The sequence below is a fragment of the Cynara cardunculus genome (genome assembly GCF_001531365.2).
Source record: "Cynara cardunculus var. scolymus isolate 2C chromosome LG 9, CcrdV1, whole genome shotgun sequence".
In the NCBI taxonomy this organism is placed as follows: domain Eukaryota; kingdom Viridiplantae; phylum Streptophyta; class Magnoliopsida; order Asterales; family Asteraceae; genus Cynara; species Cynara cardunculus.
The window spans coordinates 7,182,978-7,200,819 of NC_037536.1; the positions used below are offsets into that span (position 1 = coordinate 7,182,978).

Sequence of the window (17,842 nt, forward strand, 5' to 3'; positions counted from 1 at the left end):
ATAATAATTAAGTATTTTGTTATAATGATTATCCTAATTATATTTTTGTTTTTTTTATATTTAAAATGAGATGTCTATCCCGTATTTGATTATGTTTATCTATAGTTAGTTACACAAATTCAATATTAAAGCTTTAATAAATTATAATTACGCACAATTTACTTGTGATCTTGAATTATAAACAATACTTTATGCATAAAAAATGGTTTTTAAGAGTTTTTGTCAAATGCTTTATAATATAGTATAGATTATATGTTTTTAAAAAAGCAATAATGATCTTATTTTTGAATAAAATATATATTTGAAGATATCATAAAACTTTAAAAAATAATATATCAATGTTAATATCAAATCAACTATTTTAAACTTTTATTTTTTTATGTGATTTATTTCATTTTTTTAATTATAATTTAATTTAAGTTTAATCATGAAATAATTTATTTTTGGTTTAATAATAACATTTTATAAAAATAATAATTAAGTATTATACACTCAATGATTATCTTAATTATATTTTAAATTTTTTATATTTAAAATGAGATGTTTATCTTGTATTTGATGATGTTTATCTCATATTTTATTATGTTTATCTACAGTTAGCTACACGAATTTAGATATGGAGCTTTAATAAGTTGTACTTACACACAATCTACTTGTAATATTGAGTGTTAAGTAATATGCATTAATAAACAGTATTTTACGCATAAAAAATAGTTTTTATCAAATGCTTTATAATATAGTATAGATAAACATGTTATTCTTCATGAATCACACAATTTTGATAAATAACACATCCATATTTTTGATAAATATGTCAAATATCGCATTGTGGGTAATTATCAAGATCCTAATCATTTTCAGGTTCTAAGAGAACATGCCCATGTACATGTTTTATTGTAGATAATCATAGTTTTTATTTTCTTAAATCATAATTTCAGATTTTCTTTTTAATGAGGAATAATGTTAATTTTATACTTATTTTACAAAAAAATTTATATTTTGTTGCATCACACGTGTACATATGCGTGTGTGAGAGTTCTATTACCATACAATTTTTAGGTTTGATTTTAGCTAGTGAACAAATTGCAATAAATAACAAAATAATTTGATTTCATTTTTAGTTTAGTTACTAAGGAGCCGTTTACTAAAAGTTTACTTGGTAAGTGTTTAACGGATAAATTTCCTCATCGGATGAACATGACAATGACAAAAAATCTTACCGGGTAAGAGCAACGAGAATGATGAAGAGTCTTACCCAGTAAATGAAGACGACGACTTTTACCCAAGTAAGCGCTTACCCGGTAAATCGTTGCATTCGATACGTTTTGATGTACTAAAATCTTACGCATCAAAATAAATTATAATATTGACTCGTATCGGTAAGCACTTACCGGGTACGTATTTGCTAAAATTATTGTATGTTTTTGAACTTACGAGTAATTTTATCCTAAAACGTGTTATATATATATCTCATTAAATTTAAATGAGTTTCATAAGAGTTTTAATGGTTTCATAATGTTTTTCAAATACAATGGTATTAAGACTTGGATGATTTAATAAAAATGGAGAATCAAATAATTTGGTTGTATTTTTATATTATTAAAATAATATAAGTAATTAAATAGAATAATGGTTGTTAGATCGATCCTTTTCTATAAAATAATTTGGTCAAAGCAAAATGAATTATTTCTTGATCATCTTTTGAAATGTATATTTTATATGGTTTTTATGCTTTTAATTTGTGGTTTTCATGAATATAAATTTACACATAATATAGATTTAAATTGAACTAAAATCGAAACTAAATAAATTCAAATCCCCATACTTAATATAGTGATCCGATTTAGTACCAAATTAAGTCGTGAACGGGTTACATATTTAAGTTTTTTACTTTTAAAAGTATACACTTAAATAATACTTTTTTTTTCAAATGTGAAACAACGTTATTTCAAGTTTTAGAGAAACCGAATCAAATATAAGTAATTCTAAATTTAAATTGGTTCAGTTTTGCTTCAATTTTATAAGTCCCATGGAATTTGGCACACCTTAAATCCACATAGAATACACCTATTTTTTGACGTTTTCTTCTCACACGTGTATGCACACATGTATGTTGTTTCTTTATATATATATATATATAGTTTATTTTGTAAACCACGTTATTTATATAAACCGTACAAATTTCATTCAACCAATCATAATTTTTCATTTTGTTCATTTTTTTTTGTAAATATAAGAGGTTGATTAATCATTTTTATTATGGAGAGTGTTAATCATTATCATCTTTATTATTTTAATTTTAAAGAAATATATGAAACAATTTCATTAATTATTATATGAAATAATTTCATAACTATATATGAAACAACTTCATCAAAAAAAAATATTATATGAATTTCTTTTACAAGATTAAACAATTTCATGATTTTTTTTTTCTTCATAAAATCAAACAATGAAATCGATGGATGAGGATGGTTTGCACGGTTTGTACAAATTGGATGATTTGAATTTGATGATGTGTACAAATTGGATGGTTTTCATAATGTGTTTATTAGGAAAATCAAATTCCAAAAACTATCTCTTTTCTCTGTCTGTAAGTCTGTAATAATACATACACATACATATACTCAATTGAATCTGTATATAAAATAAACATATCATGAAAACAATAGAAATTTTATCAGATATATATATGATATATATATATATATATATATATATCATATATATAAATAATTATGTAGAATTGGAGATGGGTAATAGAAATAGGCACACAATTATAGAAAAAGAAGGATAGTGACAATTGGAAGTGGGAGGTAGGGTTGTGAGATGTTGATTCTTTTAGGACTTTATAGGTGAGTCGTTAATGTCTGGGACCCCTTTTTTTTTATTTGACCATTTTTTATAAGCTTTAAGTTTAGTGTCTCATTTATATTTTAAATTTCATTTATATAAACTAATCAAACTTTCATTTTTAGCAGTCTTTAATATAATCAAGAAATCACGTTATAACCATGTTTCGTTACTTTATCTTTTGAGATCATTAAACATAATTTAGTTTAACAAGTTACATACACGTTTTTTTTTAAAATAACTTGTAAATAGTTTATCATAGCTCTTTTTCAATTGTGCTCTTACATATACATTGTATCTGATTGAGACTCTATATATGTTTTGTGTGTGTGTATATATATATATATATATAGAGAGAGAGAGAGAGAGAGAGAGAGAGGGGAAGGTTAATCCCCCTGAAATATGAAAAACTATTGAACATTTTGTGAACTATATATCTGTACGATAATGTAAATGGGCATAAAAGTAATTTAAGTTGTTCATTGGTTTCTATGTACGCGCGCATGTTTCGCACATGTATATACCAGAGAAATTTCATTGAAATTATCTGTATGCATATGTTATACTGTCCAAATGAATGGTTACATGTGCTATTCAGTTCTTCATTTTTTGTGGTTCTCTTTTGAAACTGATCCTATATATATATATATATTACAAAAATGTCCTTTATATTTTCACTTTAGGTTATTTCAACTGTTATTTAGCATTTCAGTTAGTTTTGTAAACAAGGCTAATTTATTAGATAGAATTTGATTTTTCATTTAACAACTAACTGATCAACTATTTTAGCAAACATAAATACATAATATATGGTTTTGATGCAATAAGGGTAAGGCCATTAAATGGGCTTGGGCCTATTACAATCTTCTAATGGCCCATTAGTTGGATCTTGGCTTAATGGGTTTGGGATTGTGTGTTAGTTCTTTTTTGTTGGGCTTGTTATAAATGGGCCTGAACCCAAAAGAATTTGCTTAATCCAAGTTCATTCCGTAACCGGTCCTTGATCAAACCGAGCTTGGATTAGACCTCGACGACCAATCACAGACCGGCCTTCAATTTGGCTCGGTCGGTTTTCAATTCTTCTGAACCTTTTTAATAAATAAATAAATAAATGATTTTATGTTCAAAATTAAATTTATAGAGTATTTATTTAGTTTGACTAGAAGGGTACTCGCGCAATGCAATGATATATATCTTGATTTTAATTTTTCGTTTTATATTTTGGGTCTATCGATGTTATAATGCAACTTTATATGGTTTTGAGAAAAAAATGTTTTTATTTTTGAATGAAATATAAATTTGAAGATATTATAAAATTTTGAAGATGTTTATTCGCAGTTAGTTACACGAATTCAAATATGAAGTTTTAATAAGTTGTATTTATGCATAATTTACTTGTAATCTTAAATTTTAAGTAATATATATCAATATACAATACTTCATGTATAAAAAATTATTTTTAAAAGTTTTTGTCATATATTTTATAATATAGTATAAATAACTTTTTCAATTATTTCCTTTTATGTTGAAATTGAATTAGTTTTTATTAATTAGCATAAAGCATCTTCATCAAAAGTAAAAATCTGCTTCCAACAACTTTCACATTTTAAAATTATAATATTAATTAAATTAATTAAATATTCAATAAAAAAACATTTAATCTTTAAAGTTTTTAAGTACTAAATAAAAAAATGATCTTTTTTCCTAATCAATCATTTTTGGCAATTTTTTCAGATTCCAAGAACTACAAGTTCTCTTTGAAACTTTCTTCGTTTGGAGAATTTGTTTGTAAAATCTCTATTTTTAAGAATCTGTTGCAGATATTTTTATTAACTGATTTGCTAAAGACAGTTTTAATTATTAAGAGCATTTTTAATAAAATTTTCAAAATAAAGAATTAAAAGTCAAAATCTCTAAAGAAAATATAATTTTTCATCTCAGAAAAAATGAAAGTGTTTTCATATTCAATAGAACATTAAAAGACTAAAAAAATGGAGGTAAAAAATATTGGTCTCTATATTCGGAGGTCAATAAAATAGACTTCCTCATAAACATATATTAATATAATATTAGGTTTCTTTTTATTTATATATTGATTAATAATTGTTTTTTATTATTATTATTATTATTATTATTATTATTATTATTATTATTATTATTATTATTATTATTATTATTATTATTATTAGATTAAAGATGATTTTTAGTGTTCTTTGTAACGGATTGTTGAAATTGATTTTTTTAGTGTTCAATGGATACATCATCTTTAATATTATATTTTTTAGTAATAGGTTGAAGATGCCCTAACGGCTTCTCCATTTTTGGAAATGAAAAGTTCAAAACTTTTTTATTTTGAATTGTTTAGTTTCTAAACAATCTTTTTGGTGAAAAAAATATTAAATTTTCTACATTTTGAATGATTAAGTTTTTAAATATTTTTTTTGAATGGAAAAACCATTAAACTTTCACATTTTAAATGATTAACACCCTGATTTTAAAAAATAAATAAATAGACAATCAAACGTTTACTAGTTGGTTAATGTATGTTGGGTTAACAAGATGTAGGTAACCAATTTATAAAAGTACCATGGTTTATTTATTATAAAAATATTCAGAAACTTAATCAATCAATGAAAAAGTTTAATGATTTTTTTCATATAAAAATAGAAATTTTAATAGTTTTTCATTTAAAAAAGTAGTTCAGGGATTTAAATAAAGTTTAATGATTTTTTCATATAAAAATAGAAATTTTAATAGTTTTTCATTAAAAAAAAATAGTTCAGGGATTTAATTATTTAAAATATGAAGGTTTAATAGTTTTTTATTTAAAAAATAATTTAAATATTAAATCATTAAAGTTTGTTGCGTTTTCTTTTTGGAAATTTTCCATTTTTGAAAATTATAATATGAATAATAATATTAAAATATTTAATGTTTTTCATAAAATATTACTTTCTCTTTATTACACATTTAATTTTCAAAGATTTTGGTTGGTATGAAAAATAAAAAATATTTTTTTTATAAATAACTAAAAGGGTACTCTAGGAATGGCAACGGGTCGGGTTCAGGCCGGGTATTGGTATCCCCGTCCCCGAAACCGATAGCTAAAATCGTCCCCGTAACCATCCCGATCCCCGTCGGGGATCTTATCGGGGATCCCCATCGGGTCCCCGCGGTTTCCCCGATCCCCGTTGGGGAACCCGTTAAGGGTAAAAATTCTCTTTTTCATCGTTGGTTATAACCGAACCCGAACCCGAAACCCAAAACCGATATGAAATAAATTACAATATGTTAATTTTCACAATTAAAAGTAATTACAATTTTTTTAAAGATCTAAGTTTAAATGTCTCAAACATAATTGAACCAATTACAAACAATGTATTAGATTATAATATAAAATTAAACAAAAATTCGAACATCATATAACTAAAATCACGGTTTTTGACAAATAAACTAGACTTTTCGTGAGCTTTATTTGAGTTGTTGAGGTGAGCATCTCCAATGGGGTGTCATGGGGAGTTTAATGGGAACCATGACATGCATCATGCATTGTGAAGGGTGTTATGAGGAGTTTAATGGGCATTGCACGCATCATAGGGAGATATTACATTAATTTTTATTTTTATTTTTCTTAATTTATAAAAACAACATAATTAATAAAACATTTCATTAATTTCAAAATACATTACATTAATAAGATATTACATTAATTTTAAAATACATTACATAAACTACATTTAGTTTTAATTTCATTTTCTAGCTATGGTACTTTTTAACTGATGTATTTTAGTCTCATACTTTTTATTAAATGTATTTTAATTTCGTTTCATTTTCATTTTAATGTATTATTCCTTGTTTTTAGTAGATTTTTAAATTTGTTGGTAAAATTATATTTATAGATAATATATATATATATATATATATGATGTGGAAATCCATTAAACTCATTGGAGTGTGGGTATAAAATGATAGAGTTGTATGGTGAGTGGAATGCTGATGTGGCAGTCCATGACACTCTGGTAGAGTGTCATGCACTGGAGATGCCCTAAAGTGGATAATTTTTTTTAAAAAATTAATGTTACTTATTTTAAAGATATTATATATATATATATATATATACATATCGGGCCGGACCGGGCCGGTGATCACCGTCCCCGCCCCCGTCCCCGTTGAAATCCCCGTCCCGTCCCCAATAAAATGTCCCCGAACCCGGCCCGAAAGTTTCGGTTTTCGGTTTTCACCGTCGGTTTCGGTTTTTTTTGCCATTCCTAGGGTACTCGTGCAATGCAGCGAGATAAAATTTTATTTTAATATTTAATTTCTATTATTTGTCTCTATTGATGTAATATAATTTTATGTGGTTTTGATAAAGCGATAATGTTTTTATTTTTGAATGAAATATAAATTTGAAGATATCATAAAAAATATAAAAAAATCGATATTACTATTAAATTAACTATTTAATAGTTTTCGTTTTTTTATGTAACTTTTTTAATTCAATTGTTTATTATAATTTAATTTAGATATAATAACAAAGTAATTTATGGTTTAATAATATAATTTTTATTGTAGATAATAATTAAATATTCGGTTAGAAATTCGATAATTATCCTAATTATTTTTTAGATTTTTTATATTTTAAAATGAGATGTTTATCCTCTATTTATTTGATTATGTTTATCCGTAGTTAGTTACACGAATTCAAACATAAAGCTTTAATAAGTTGTACTTAATGCATAATTTACTTATAATCTTGAATTTTAAGTAATATACATCAATATACAGTATTTTATGTATAAAAAATGGTTTTTAATTTTTTTTGTTAAATGCTTTATAATATAGTATAGATAAATAATGAGTTGTGAAGATTCCTTCAAATGTAAAAAATTTCACCTTTTATCAATTATTTTTTATGTTTTAAAGAATTCATTTTTGGAAATTATAATATAAATTTCTGATTAAAAAATAAATATTATTAAAAATAAAATTGGCAATTGGTTTAAAAGAAATGGTTGAAAGAATTTGGCGGTACGCGTTTACGCAAGCAACGAACGTTGGGTTGATTAACAGCACGAATATACTCTCTTTTTCTCTGTCTCTTTGGGGGTTTTACCTTATCTTCTTTCAAACATCAAACCCTCTGTTTCTTTCAATGTCGAATCCCCAAATCATTCGCCACAAAAATCAACCTAAATTAACTTGGAAGCAAATTCCTGGCCTCCGACCTCTCTCATCTCACAAAAATCACCACCTTCAATGGCGTCGTGGTGGTGGTGCTGGTTTTGCTACCGTTTCCATGATGGAGAAGACGCTAGAATTTGAACCCACCCCCGCACAGCTCTGGAAACATCCCCTGGCAATTGTTGCTTTAGTGCCTAAAGACGCCGCCGTTTTTGCTGCCGGTGCGCTCTCCGGTGCTGCTGCTAAAACGGTTACTGCGCCTCTTGACCGGATTAAACTCATCATGCAGGTGAATTTTTTTTGTACCTAATTTTGAAATTTTGTAAGGGCGGTCGCTGTTGGTGCTGAATTGAAATTGTGTTTTGTGTTATTTAAATGATGCTGGTGGTGGTGATGCTGACATTTGCCGCAGCATATAAATTTCTTGTGTAGTTAAATAATGTGAGCTGTTCCTTTTGTTAAATGCAACTTGTAATAAAGAAATATTCATGGATAGCCTAATTCTACACTCTACGACTCAACACTTTGGGACAATCTGTGTCTGTCTTGCCTCAGTTGGACGGGGCATGTTGGAGTCTCACGTCATTTCTGCTCAATATGTATTGGAACCTTCCTTTTTTCCTCAATGTCTCTTTTCGGAGAGTAGTCTAATGGGGTTCCACATGTTCCTCACAACTCTTTCCGCATCCAGTTTTGAATCCAAGTGGGATTCAGTTTTCCGGTTATGAAGGTCTTCTTTTTTCTGAATCAATGAAAAGAAAGAAGTCCCGGATGTAAAGAAACAAGTATAATAGTACTCCCTTTGGAAAAGTGATCTCAAACCTACAACTTTTCATAAATATAATTCGTACAGAGTTTTGTTAGTAATTTATCACCACCACTTTCAGGTTTTCTTTAGAAAATATGTTTATGAAACCAATGTTTATAGAAACTTTTGATGGCATGAGTACTCAATGAATTCATGTTTCCTCATGGATATTTCTATTTCAATTTTAGTAACAGTTGTTTGCAAAGTAAAAATATACATGTTTTTGGGAAGCCACATGATGTTCCTTTTATGTCATTTGTTGGCCTTAGTAACAGTTGTTTGCAAGGTTTAGCCCAAAAGAATAACCTTCGCAGTTGCTCTAAGGATCAAGGCTCTGTTTCATATGGGAGATTCTTCTGAGTCATTATAACATCTCTTTGTTTGCAGACTCATGGTTTAAGAGTCGGGCAAGAAAGTGCAAAGAAAACACTTGGATTTATACAGGTATGTTTATATTTATCTTACCTATTCTCCCCCTTTCATTTCACATCCTTTACTCTTAATCTTTGTGTATCATTACTGGTATCATTTGCATGTTTACCACCACTTAGTTACTCCCTCTGTCCCAAAATAAGCTTCTATATTTCTTAGTTTGTCCCAAAATAAGTGTCACCTTCAAAAGTAAGTGCCTACTTTCCAATTCTACCGTTAGTTAGGAGCTGGGGAAATTCATTACTTCTTCTATTATGAAGGGTAAAATTGTCATTTAGTTAATTAAGACGCGTAATAGTTATGCACTTCTAAAACCGTGTGACTTTTTCCTGTTCACCTTAGATCTGTTTTCTTGCATATGTTTATCGTTGATATTTGGAAATGGATTGCAGGCCTTCGTATCTATAGGGAAGCAAGAAGGCATTAAAGGATATTGGAAGGGTAACTTTGCTCAGGTGCTTAGACCAAATAGCTTTCATAATTTTGTTTCCAAAAAACTATTTCTGTTATATTTGTCATTGAAATGCTTATATTGTTGCTAGTTCTATGGACCTTTTTTCTTACTCTCTGCGCGTTCCATGAAATTGCAACAATTCCCATTTAAAGGGTGTCTTGTGAAAATTGCAATATCTCATTCTTTTGGGAAAGATTTCAAACTGAAATGCCTGATGCTAATTATTTTGGTGCACAAGATTCAACCTTTTTCTCATCAAGGCGAAGGGTGTTTTAGACATTTAACTGATAGGCAAACTATTCTATCAAACAAGTGAAATAGTTTTGTTTGATTGGCTCTTATCGAAATTAATCAACTGATGCAGGTAGTACGTGTCCTTCCTTATAGCGCAGTCCAACTGTTTGCTTATGACACCTATAAGGTATGAAAAATATTGTTTCGGAGTTCTTGTAAGTGCTATTTGATACCTGTATATACAAATGATGAAAATATACGCGTTTAAAACTTACTGTAACCATGCAGAAACTTTTTAAAGGAACGGATGACGAGCTTTCTCTTATTGGAAGATTAGCAGCAGGTGCCTGTGCTGGCATGACTTCAACTCTCGTAAGATTAGACCTAATGTTACCATGCTCAAATCTTTTGATAATAATATTCTCATTTTTGTAAATGTGGGTATCCAGGCCAACTTGCCCGCACGCACCTTGACTAATCCCTTGGGGCCCTAAAGATTATAGATACTCCTCAATATATTCTTTGATACATATCAGAATATGTATTATGTCGATGAGTATAGTCATCTAGGCAGTATGCAAGTAGATATGCATTAATGCATCTGAAATTCATATAGTGTGTATGCATCAATGAATATGCTGGTTCTCAAGGTTCTTGAAATACTTACGGTTTTCATGTGAACCTGCCCTTATATGTATATATGTATCTATTTATTTGTTTGTCCATGCTTTTACATATAGCAGTGTTAACCTTGGAGATTATTGCAGGTGACGTACCCGCTAGATGTCCTCAGATTACGATTGGCAGTTGATCCCGGGTATCAAACAATGACAGATGTAAGATTGATGGTTATGATTTTACTTCCGTCAAAATGCTTACGTTTTCAAGATGGATGTTACCGTAATTTCAGGTTTTTGTAAAGATGCTAAAAGAGGAAGGCTTGGGATCTTTCTATAGGGGTCTTGGACCTTCTCTTATCGGAATCGCCCCATATGTTGCGGTCAACTTTTGTGTTTTCGACTTGTGAGTTATCATCCTTTTAACAGTTATTCAATGGAATAGCCAAGATACAATTTCAATCCAAAAAAAGGTTGACTTTTAAGGTCAAATGAGTCATTTTTCTGAAGTCAAAATCAACATGATTGGCTTTATTTTGAACAATTGACATATCATTGTTGGTAGTTCTTCCTATATTATTCAACGTGATACCCTTGTTTCCCTTTAAATTCTGTTAATCAACGTCTACTTTGAACACCAGAAAATGACCCATTTGACCAAAAACGTCAAACACCTGATGCACACATCCTATTGTAGCACCTTTATATAAGGACGCACAGTTATTTGGTTCTAAAACTCAAGTCCTATAAAACAGGTTATTAGGACATTTAGACATCTTTGGTGTCCTATAAAGCTGATTACAATTCTATGTATGTATATTTGATGATACCAGGGTGAAGAAGTCTTTGCCAGAAAAGTTTCGAAACAAAGCTGAAGCATCAGTACTGACGGCCTTCGTGGCAGCCACCGTTGCAACACTTACATGCTACCCATTGGATACTATCAGAAGACAAATGCAAATGAGGGGTACACCTTACAAAAGCGTTTTAGACGCGTTTCCAGGTAATGCCTGCCACTCATCTCGCATTATTCTTCACGTTAACCCTTGGGCACGTTAACCGGTAAGACCTTGAGTTTGCTCCCAGTGGTCACCTGTTCTACTGGAGGTTTGTCTGTCCATTAACTTCGGACACCCACGTTTATCCAAATAATTCATCAAGTTTTTTCATTTTAGATTTTTTAGAAAAATATGCGTAAAACAAACTTCTTGATTCATTTCAAGGAGATTTTCTTAATTTAAATTTAAATCTTTTGCAGCCTACATTCAAAAAGAACACCTATAAGATTTTTATTTCGATTACATTGTCCAGGTATCATCGCTCGTGATGGTGTAGCTGGATTATACAGAGGTTTTGTGCCGAATGCTTTGAAAACCTTACCAAACAGCAGGTAGACTTACAAAAGTATTTCTGTATGCTTTCTAGGCTTCACAGGAACAACCTCTCTACCCTCCGGGTCATAATGGTCTGTGTACATCCTTCCCTCAGTCTCTACCTCTGTGTGGGATACACTGAGTTCGTTACGTTTTATTAGGCTTCTTCTACTTGTTTTAGTGTTGGGTGACAAGTGTGGACAATATTCAGTATATCCCACCCAAAAGTAAGGTCGGAGGGGTAATATGTATGCATATCTTTCTTCTGTCTCAAGAGACAGAGAGCTTGGTTCCGAAAAGACCACTAGCTTGCGAAAAAGATTTAGCAGAAGATTTAGAAAACATAACTTGAGCCTTTTCAAAGACACGAGTGTAAATATATTTGTCATTTAATAAAGTAGACGAATTATGTATTAATATTTTTCTTTATGTTTTGCAGCATTAAGCTGACTACCTTCGATGCTATGAAACGCATGATCTCCGCAAGCGAGAAAGAGTTCCAAAGAATTTTGGAAGAAAACCGCAACGAACAAAAGCAGAGCGCCAATGATTCGACTTTTTAGATATATTAATTCGTTTTCTCTAAGTTATCATTATCCTTGTGTCAATTATCTAAGGATTTATCAGTTTTTTTCCAGAAACATCAATTTTTGCCGGCATCTTTTCCCGCCAAAATCATTTGTATGATATGTGAGGTTTCTTGATCGTTTAGTCACCGGCTTCTTTGCGACTAGCGTTGATGGGTATTTTTGACATTTATAATTCATTACCTTTTTTCGTTCTTATAATCTATTGTTTTTTTCATTCTTATGGTTTACAGTTCATTTTCTATTTTTGTTCTTCATACTTAAAAGTAGTATTTTGGCTTCAAAGATGAAAATAGAAATGAATTGCAAATCTTAAGAATAAAAACCGAAATTTTGATATCATGAGGACCAAATCCAAATTTTTAACAAGAACATAATTTACTCTTATTTCCTATTAGTTTAGTGAATATATTGGCTTTCATATCCCATGACAATTACGATTTTCTCTCTCTTGCAATATTTGTTTCTGTATATATATGACAATAACTTGGTCTGACGCACTTGAGTTTCTTATGAGTTGACTCAGCGAGTTAGAAAAAATTAGAAGGTAAGTCCGCACTAAAAAAAAGTCATGGCCAAATCGGCCTAGGATCGTCAGAGGACCGGAACCAGGAAAGGCCCTAGCCCGGGACCTGTAAGGACCGGTTATGGTACCGAAAACCTGGATCGGTTGGGGTTTTTGGCAGTTTTGGGACCGGGACTGGTTATGGGACCGGCCTGTCCCGGCCCGAAAATTCAAATAATTTTATAAATAAATATATTTTTAAATAATGTTATAATGTATTTTTTAAGACAACATAATTTTAATTACATTAAAATGCATTTTTAAAAAGTGTATTTGAGTGACTCAATTACTAATTTTATAATGTATTAAAAATATATATCATTAAAAAAATTATTTTTTAATGTCGGTACCGGCAGCCTATAACCGATTATGAAGAACCTTGATCAATCTTACCATTTTCGACCGGGGCCGAGACCGGTTATGGCCGGTTACGAGAAAGCTTGGGATCAATTAGGACCGGCCCGAGACCGATTTTTGGCCACCACTACTAAAAAGAAGTACCAACCCCGCTTCCTTTTTTAAATGAGTAAAATGCATTAAAATACAAAAAAAATTGGTTTCTCAATTAGTGAAACAAACTTTGAATAAAATAGGAAAAAATAAAGGTTTATTACATCAATTGAGAAAAACCAAAGATCGTTACTCTAAATAAGAAGTAAACCAAACTTCGTTACATTTCAACACATTTTACCCTTTTTTTTTCTAATTCGTCCCATCTCATCTCCAAAGTATCAACCATTTGGCAATTGGGTGATATTTAACATTTGATKATTTGGGTTTAGGAGTTTCAAGATTGCAGCTACATGTCACAATCGACTTGGACGTAGATATTATTTATAAAAGACTGTCATGACCCAAGATACAAGTTACTAGCTGAAAACTTTCAAGCTGAATATGTGAATTCTTCGACCATGTATTGTTGTTATTGATTTTTAAACCTCGGAATTTTCTATTTTTTCTTGTTATTAGAGGAGTATGTACCGATTTTATGGCATTTACTACATGGGTATTAGATTAATTTGGAGTATTAGTCATGTAGACATGGATGCACACCAACTGTTTGATTTGTCAGAGCAGTGTTAGTATTCCAGACAGTTGGACATTCAGTTACTTTTACAACTATAATCAAACTTCCATTTTAGCCTTCACACTTTGAACTTTTTAATTTGACAGTCTTAAAAGAAACTCAGGGCATATTAATCATCTACCTCGATTGAACTTAAGTTGGTCAGTATTAATTTAGTCTGATTGACAAAAAGAGAATTTGTTGCATTAAATTGGAAATAAACCATTTGTTGCATGCTGTCCCTATTTGTGAATTCCAAGAGTTACTATATATGTAGGAAATATGTTTTTATCTCCGTACTTATTAGTATTTATTCACATCTTTCCTTCTTGCTCATGTATATTGCATTAACTGCTAGATTTGTGTCATATCAGCATTTATCCTACCTGTTACCTAAGCAATTCATTATATTTTACTGTAGTGCGTAAGTGGATGGTCTAAAATTGCAAACATAATGTTGTAGACGTTTATCAAAACTTGAAATGTTGAAGCGTTGAGGGAAGGGAACGCCCAAAAAGGGACAAGGAAAATGTGCTCAAATATGATTTCGATGAAGGGTCTTGAAACATATAACTCAAAGATCAAGTGGCATGTTCTGAAGCTACAACGATGGTTTGAATTATTCTACACACTTTTTGTATTATAAATAGATATAAGCAGAATTGAAATTTCTGTGAGCGGGTGCACGTTTAAGGTGGATCAAAAGTTCGTAAAATAGTGATTTGATATAGGGAGAAGTCGGTGTGGTTTAATCTATGGAAAAGTCAGTTATGTTGATTTTTAAAATAAAATACATTTTTTTAAAATGGAATCGACCTTGATTCGTTGAATAAATATATGTTATCTGAAAATGAGATAAAAAACAATTTTGAAGATGAATTAATTATATACACAATAAATCACAATATTTATCGACAATGTTGTGAAGGCAACATGTTAATATATTAATATTTTATAATAATCATTGATAAATTAAGATTTCTTTTTAAAATTTAAGTATTTATATCATCTTTAATGTTAAAATCAGATCAATTCATACATTGAAAATATAAAAAATAGATTTCTCCCATTTGGAAATGGTTAATTATTAAGAGGGTGTTTGTGATTGCTTATTTGAAATAATTTATACGTTTCTATAAAAGTCCTTATCAACTTATTATAAGTTAGAATGATTTAACTTCTTTAAAATTTCTTATTACCGGTTTGACACCGGTATAAGCTGTTTATCCAAACACTCAAAAATTCTTATTACCGATATCATACCAAAATAAGTCAATAAGTTATTTTTATAAACAATCACAAACACCCCATAAATAATCAACTTTTAGCACACTATGTGAACCTAATTTGTTTGACGTCAAAGTCACTTATGCGTTACAAGTAATCTTATCATCATCTTCCATGAAAAATTCAATTTCTTTTAATATAAAAGAGCTTTTATAAAGTTCATTCTAGAAAAGGAAAATATTCAATAATATAAACTATTATATAACTTATTAAAATGATTTAAAATTGTACATATATTTTTATTATATTATATTATACATATACATATACATATACATATACATATACATATACATATACATATACAATATTTTCCTTTTCTAAAATAAATATATTCATTGATCAACTTTATAAGCTAATTATCTAACGGTATAAAGTTGCACGGTGACAATTTTATGATTATTGAGAAGTCTCGTGGTAATTTTGTGATTATGAATGTTCAGATTAATTGTAGATCTAATCCAAGGGTTGAGAATTGATTTTACGGGTCTCACGAAAAACCCTTGGTGTCACATGATCTCAAGTCTCTATATATATATATATGTGTGTGTATGTATGTATATCTAATATATGTATATGTATATGTATAATATAATAAAAATGACAAACCCAACTAAGCATATATTGTCATTTTTGCAATTATGAGAAAAATGGCAAATAGAGTATAACATAGTTTGATTGTTTGTAGGAAAGTTTTTGGTGATATAACAACAACTATGTACATAAAATTTCAATGATTAAATATTGTAAGTGATATGATTTTTGAATTATTTTTACACAAATGTTACAATTAAAATTTGGAAAATTATTTAGAATGATACAATGTTTAAATATGAAATTGGCATTATAAAAATAATATAGAGAAAATTAAAGTTTTATAAACGGGGAAAAATATCCGACCTCAATCTTCGGTGGAGATTGGATGGAATCTTCTTCCCGACTGGGATGGGAAGTGGGAGTGGGAGCGGGAGTGGGGATGAGGATGAGGATGAGGATGAGGATGAGGATAAGGTGATCCCGGGTTAGTGAGGGCCAAAAACCGAACCCGGGCTGGGTCGGTCCTTTCCTTACCATTCCTGGGCCTCAACAGTGCCGGTCATAACCAGCCCCACGTAACCGGTCTTGGTCCGGGTCGAAAATACTAAGCCTGGTTAAGTATTCTTATAACCGGTTATGGTTAGCCGGTCCCAGTCCCAACTGGTCCCGACAAATTTTTTTTTATTTAATTTTTTAATGATAGATTTTTTTTAATACATTAAAAAATTTGTAATTGAGTCACTCAAATACACTTTAAAATGCGTTTTATTATAATTAAAACCAAGAATTGTTAGCGTTCTTTTATGTTTTGTAAGTTGGTATGCAAATCTTTCAACCATGACACTTATATATAAGATTTAGAAGGCAAAAAAGACCAAAAAAAACATTCATATAACAACTATATTTTTTTTTAAAAAGGGCTACGTTTTTAAAAATCGGGCCGCGTCGGGCCGGTCCCATAACCGGTCCCGGTCGGCGGTCCTATAACCGGTCCTGGGCAGGGCAGGTCCTTTGTCAGTTCCCATTCTCGATCCTCCGGCAGTCCCGGGTGGGCTGGTTTGACCATCACTATCCTCGGTATCCCCGATCTTGTTGCTATCTTTAATTATTAACATTTCAGTAAATCTAAATCCCAACACTATAACTAATGGATACGGGATATCAGCCCAAACGTATATGTACACAAGCTACTGGTCCGATTGACTTAGGCCGCCAAAAATGTGTTTAAATTGCATACCGAACGGTTGACCATTTTGCAGACCAAGTGTTATCGAAATTAATAGGGTAATCGCTCAAGAACCATATTACTTAAGAATCGTGTAAGAGATCACTTTCCGAATTGATATTTCGACCCGATGCCCAGGTTACACGAAATTAAATATAGGATAAGACTCAAGAGGACACTTCCTTTTCTAGGCACAAAAACGAGAGCAAACTTGCTGTAGAATATGTAAGGATTGTTAAAAAAACGTGCCAAAACATAAGCATAAAAGGTATTTATGTTCATAAAAAATAACCGAAATGACAATTATGCCTTATTATTAGGAGTAGTGGACAATCACAAGAGCTGCATATTAATTGAACATTAACTGCTCAATAACTGTCAAGACACGAGACCAGAAGCAAGACCAACTAGATCCCCCTCTGGCTCTTAACAACTAAAGCCCCTCTAGTTCTTAATCAACCAGAACTTCTGGTCCTTCTGATCAAGTTTTCCACTACATTCTAAGTCCAAAATTACGATTTGGACCTCAAAGGGGGGCTGCCCCTTTGACCCTCACCATTTCGTTGTGTCCGGGGTCATACTCGTCTTATAACAAGTATGCATTATACACCTCCTGACTTGTA

At 30.3% G+C, this 17,842-nt stretch overlaps 1 protein-coding gene across 1 annotated transcript; it reads left to right on the forward strand.

Moving 5' to 3' along the window:
• The first annotated feature begins 7,995 nt into the window (after positions 1-7,995).
• On the forward strand, positions 7,996-12,677 carry LOC112518492 (probable envelope ADP,ATP carrier protein, chloroplastic). Its single transcript, XM_025126202.1, has 10 exons — positions 7,996-8,323; positions 9,230-9,286; positions 9,667-9,729; positions 10,093-10,149; positions 10,251-10,334; positions 10,730-10,798; positions 10,873-10,985; positions 11,413-11,582; positions 11,891-11,969; positions 12,392-12,677. The coding sequence occupies exons 1-10, from the start codon at positions 8,006-8,008 to the stop codon at positions 12,513-12,515; spliced, it is 1,134 nt and encodes a 377-aa protein (XP_024981970.1). The 5' UTR covers positions 7,996-8,005; the 3' UTR covers positions 12,516-12,677.
• The last annotated feature ends 5,165 nt before the right edge of the window (positions 12,678-17,842 follow it).

What these genes read in the sequence shown, in the direction of transcription:
- LOC112518492 (XM_025126202.1), top strand. Translation starts at nt 8,006, where the DNA reads ATGTCGAATCCCCAAATCATTCGCCACAAAAATCAACCTAAATTAACT. An exon ending in GGAAGGGTAACTTTGCTCAG is followed by an intron (nt 9,730 to 10,092) that starts GTGCTTAGACCA and finishes CAACTGATGCAG; the next exon opens with GTAGTACGTGTCCTTCCTTA. An exon ending in TTGCTTATGACACCTATAAG is followed by an intron (nt 10,150 to 10,250) that starts GTATGAAAAATA and finishes GTAACCATGCAG; the next exon opens with AAACTTTTTAAAGGAACGGA.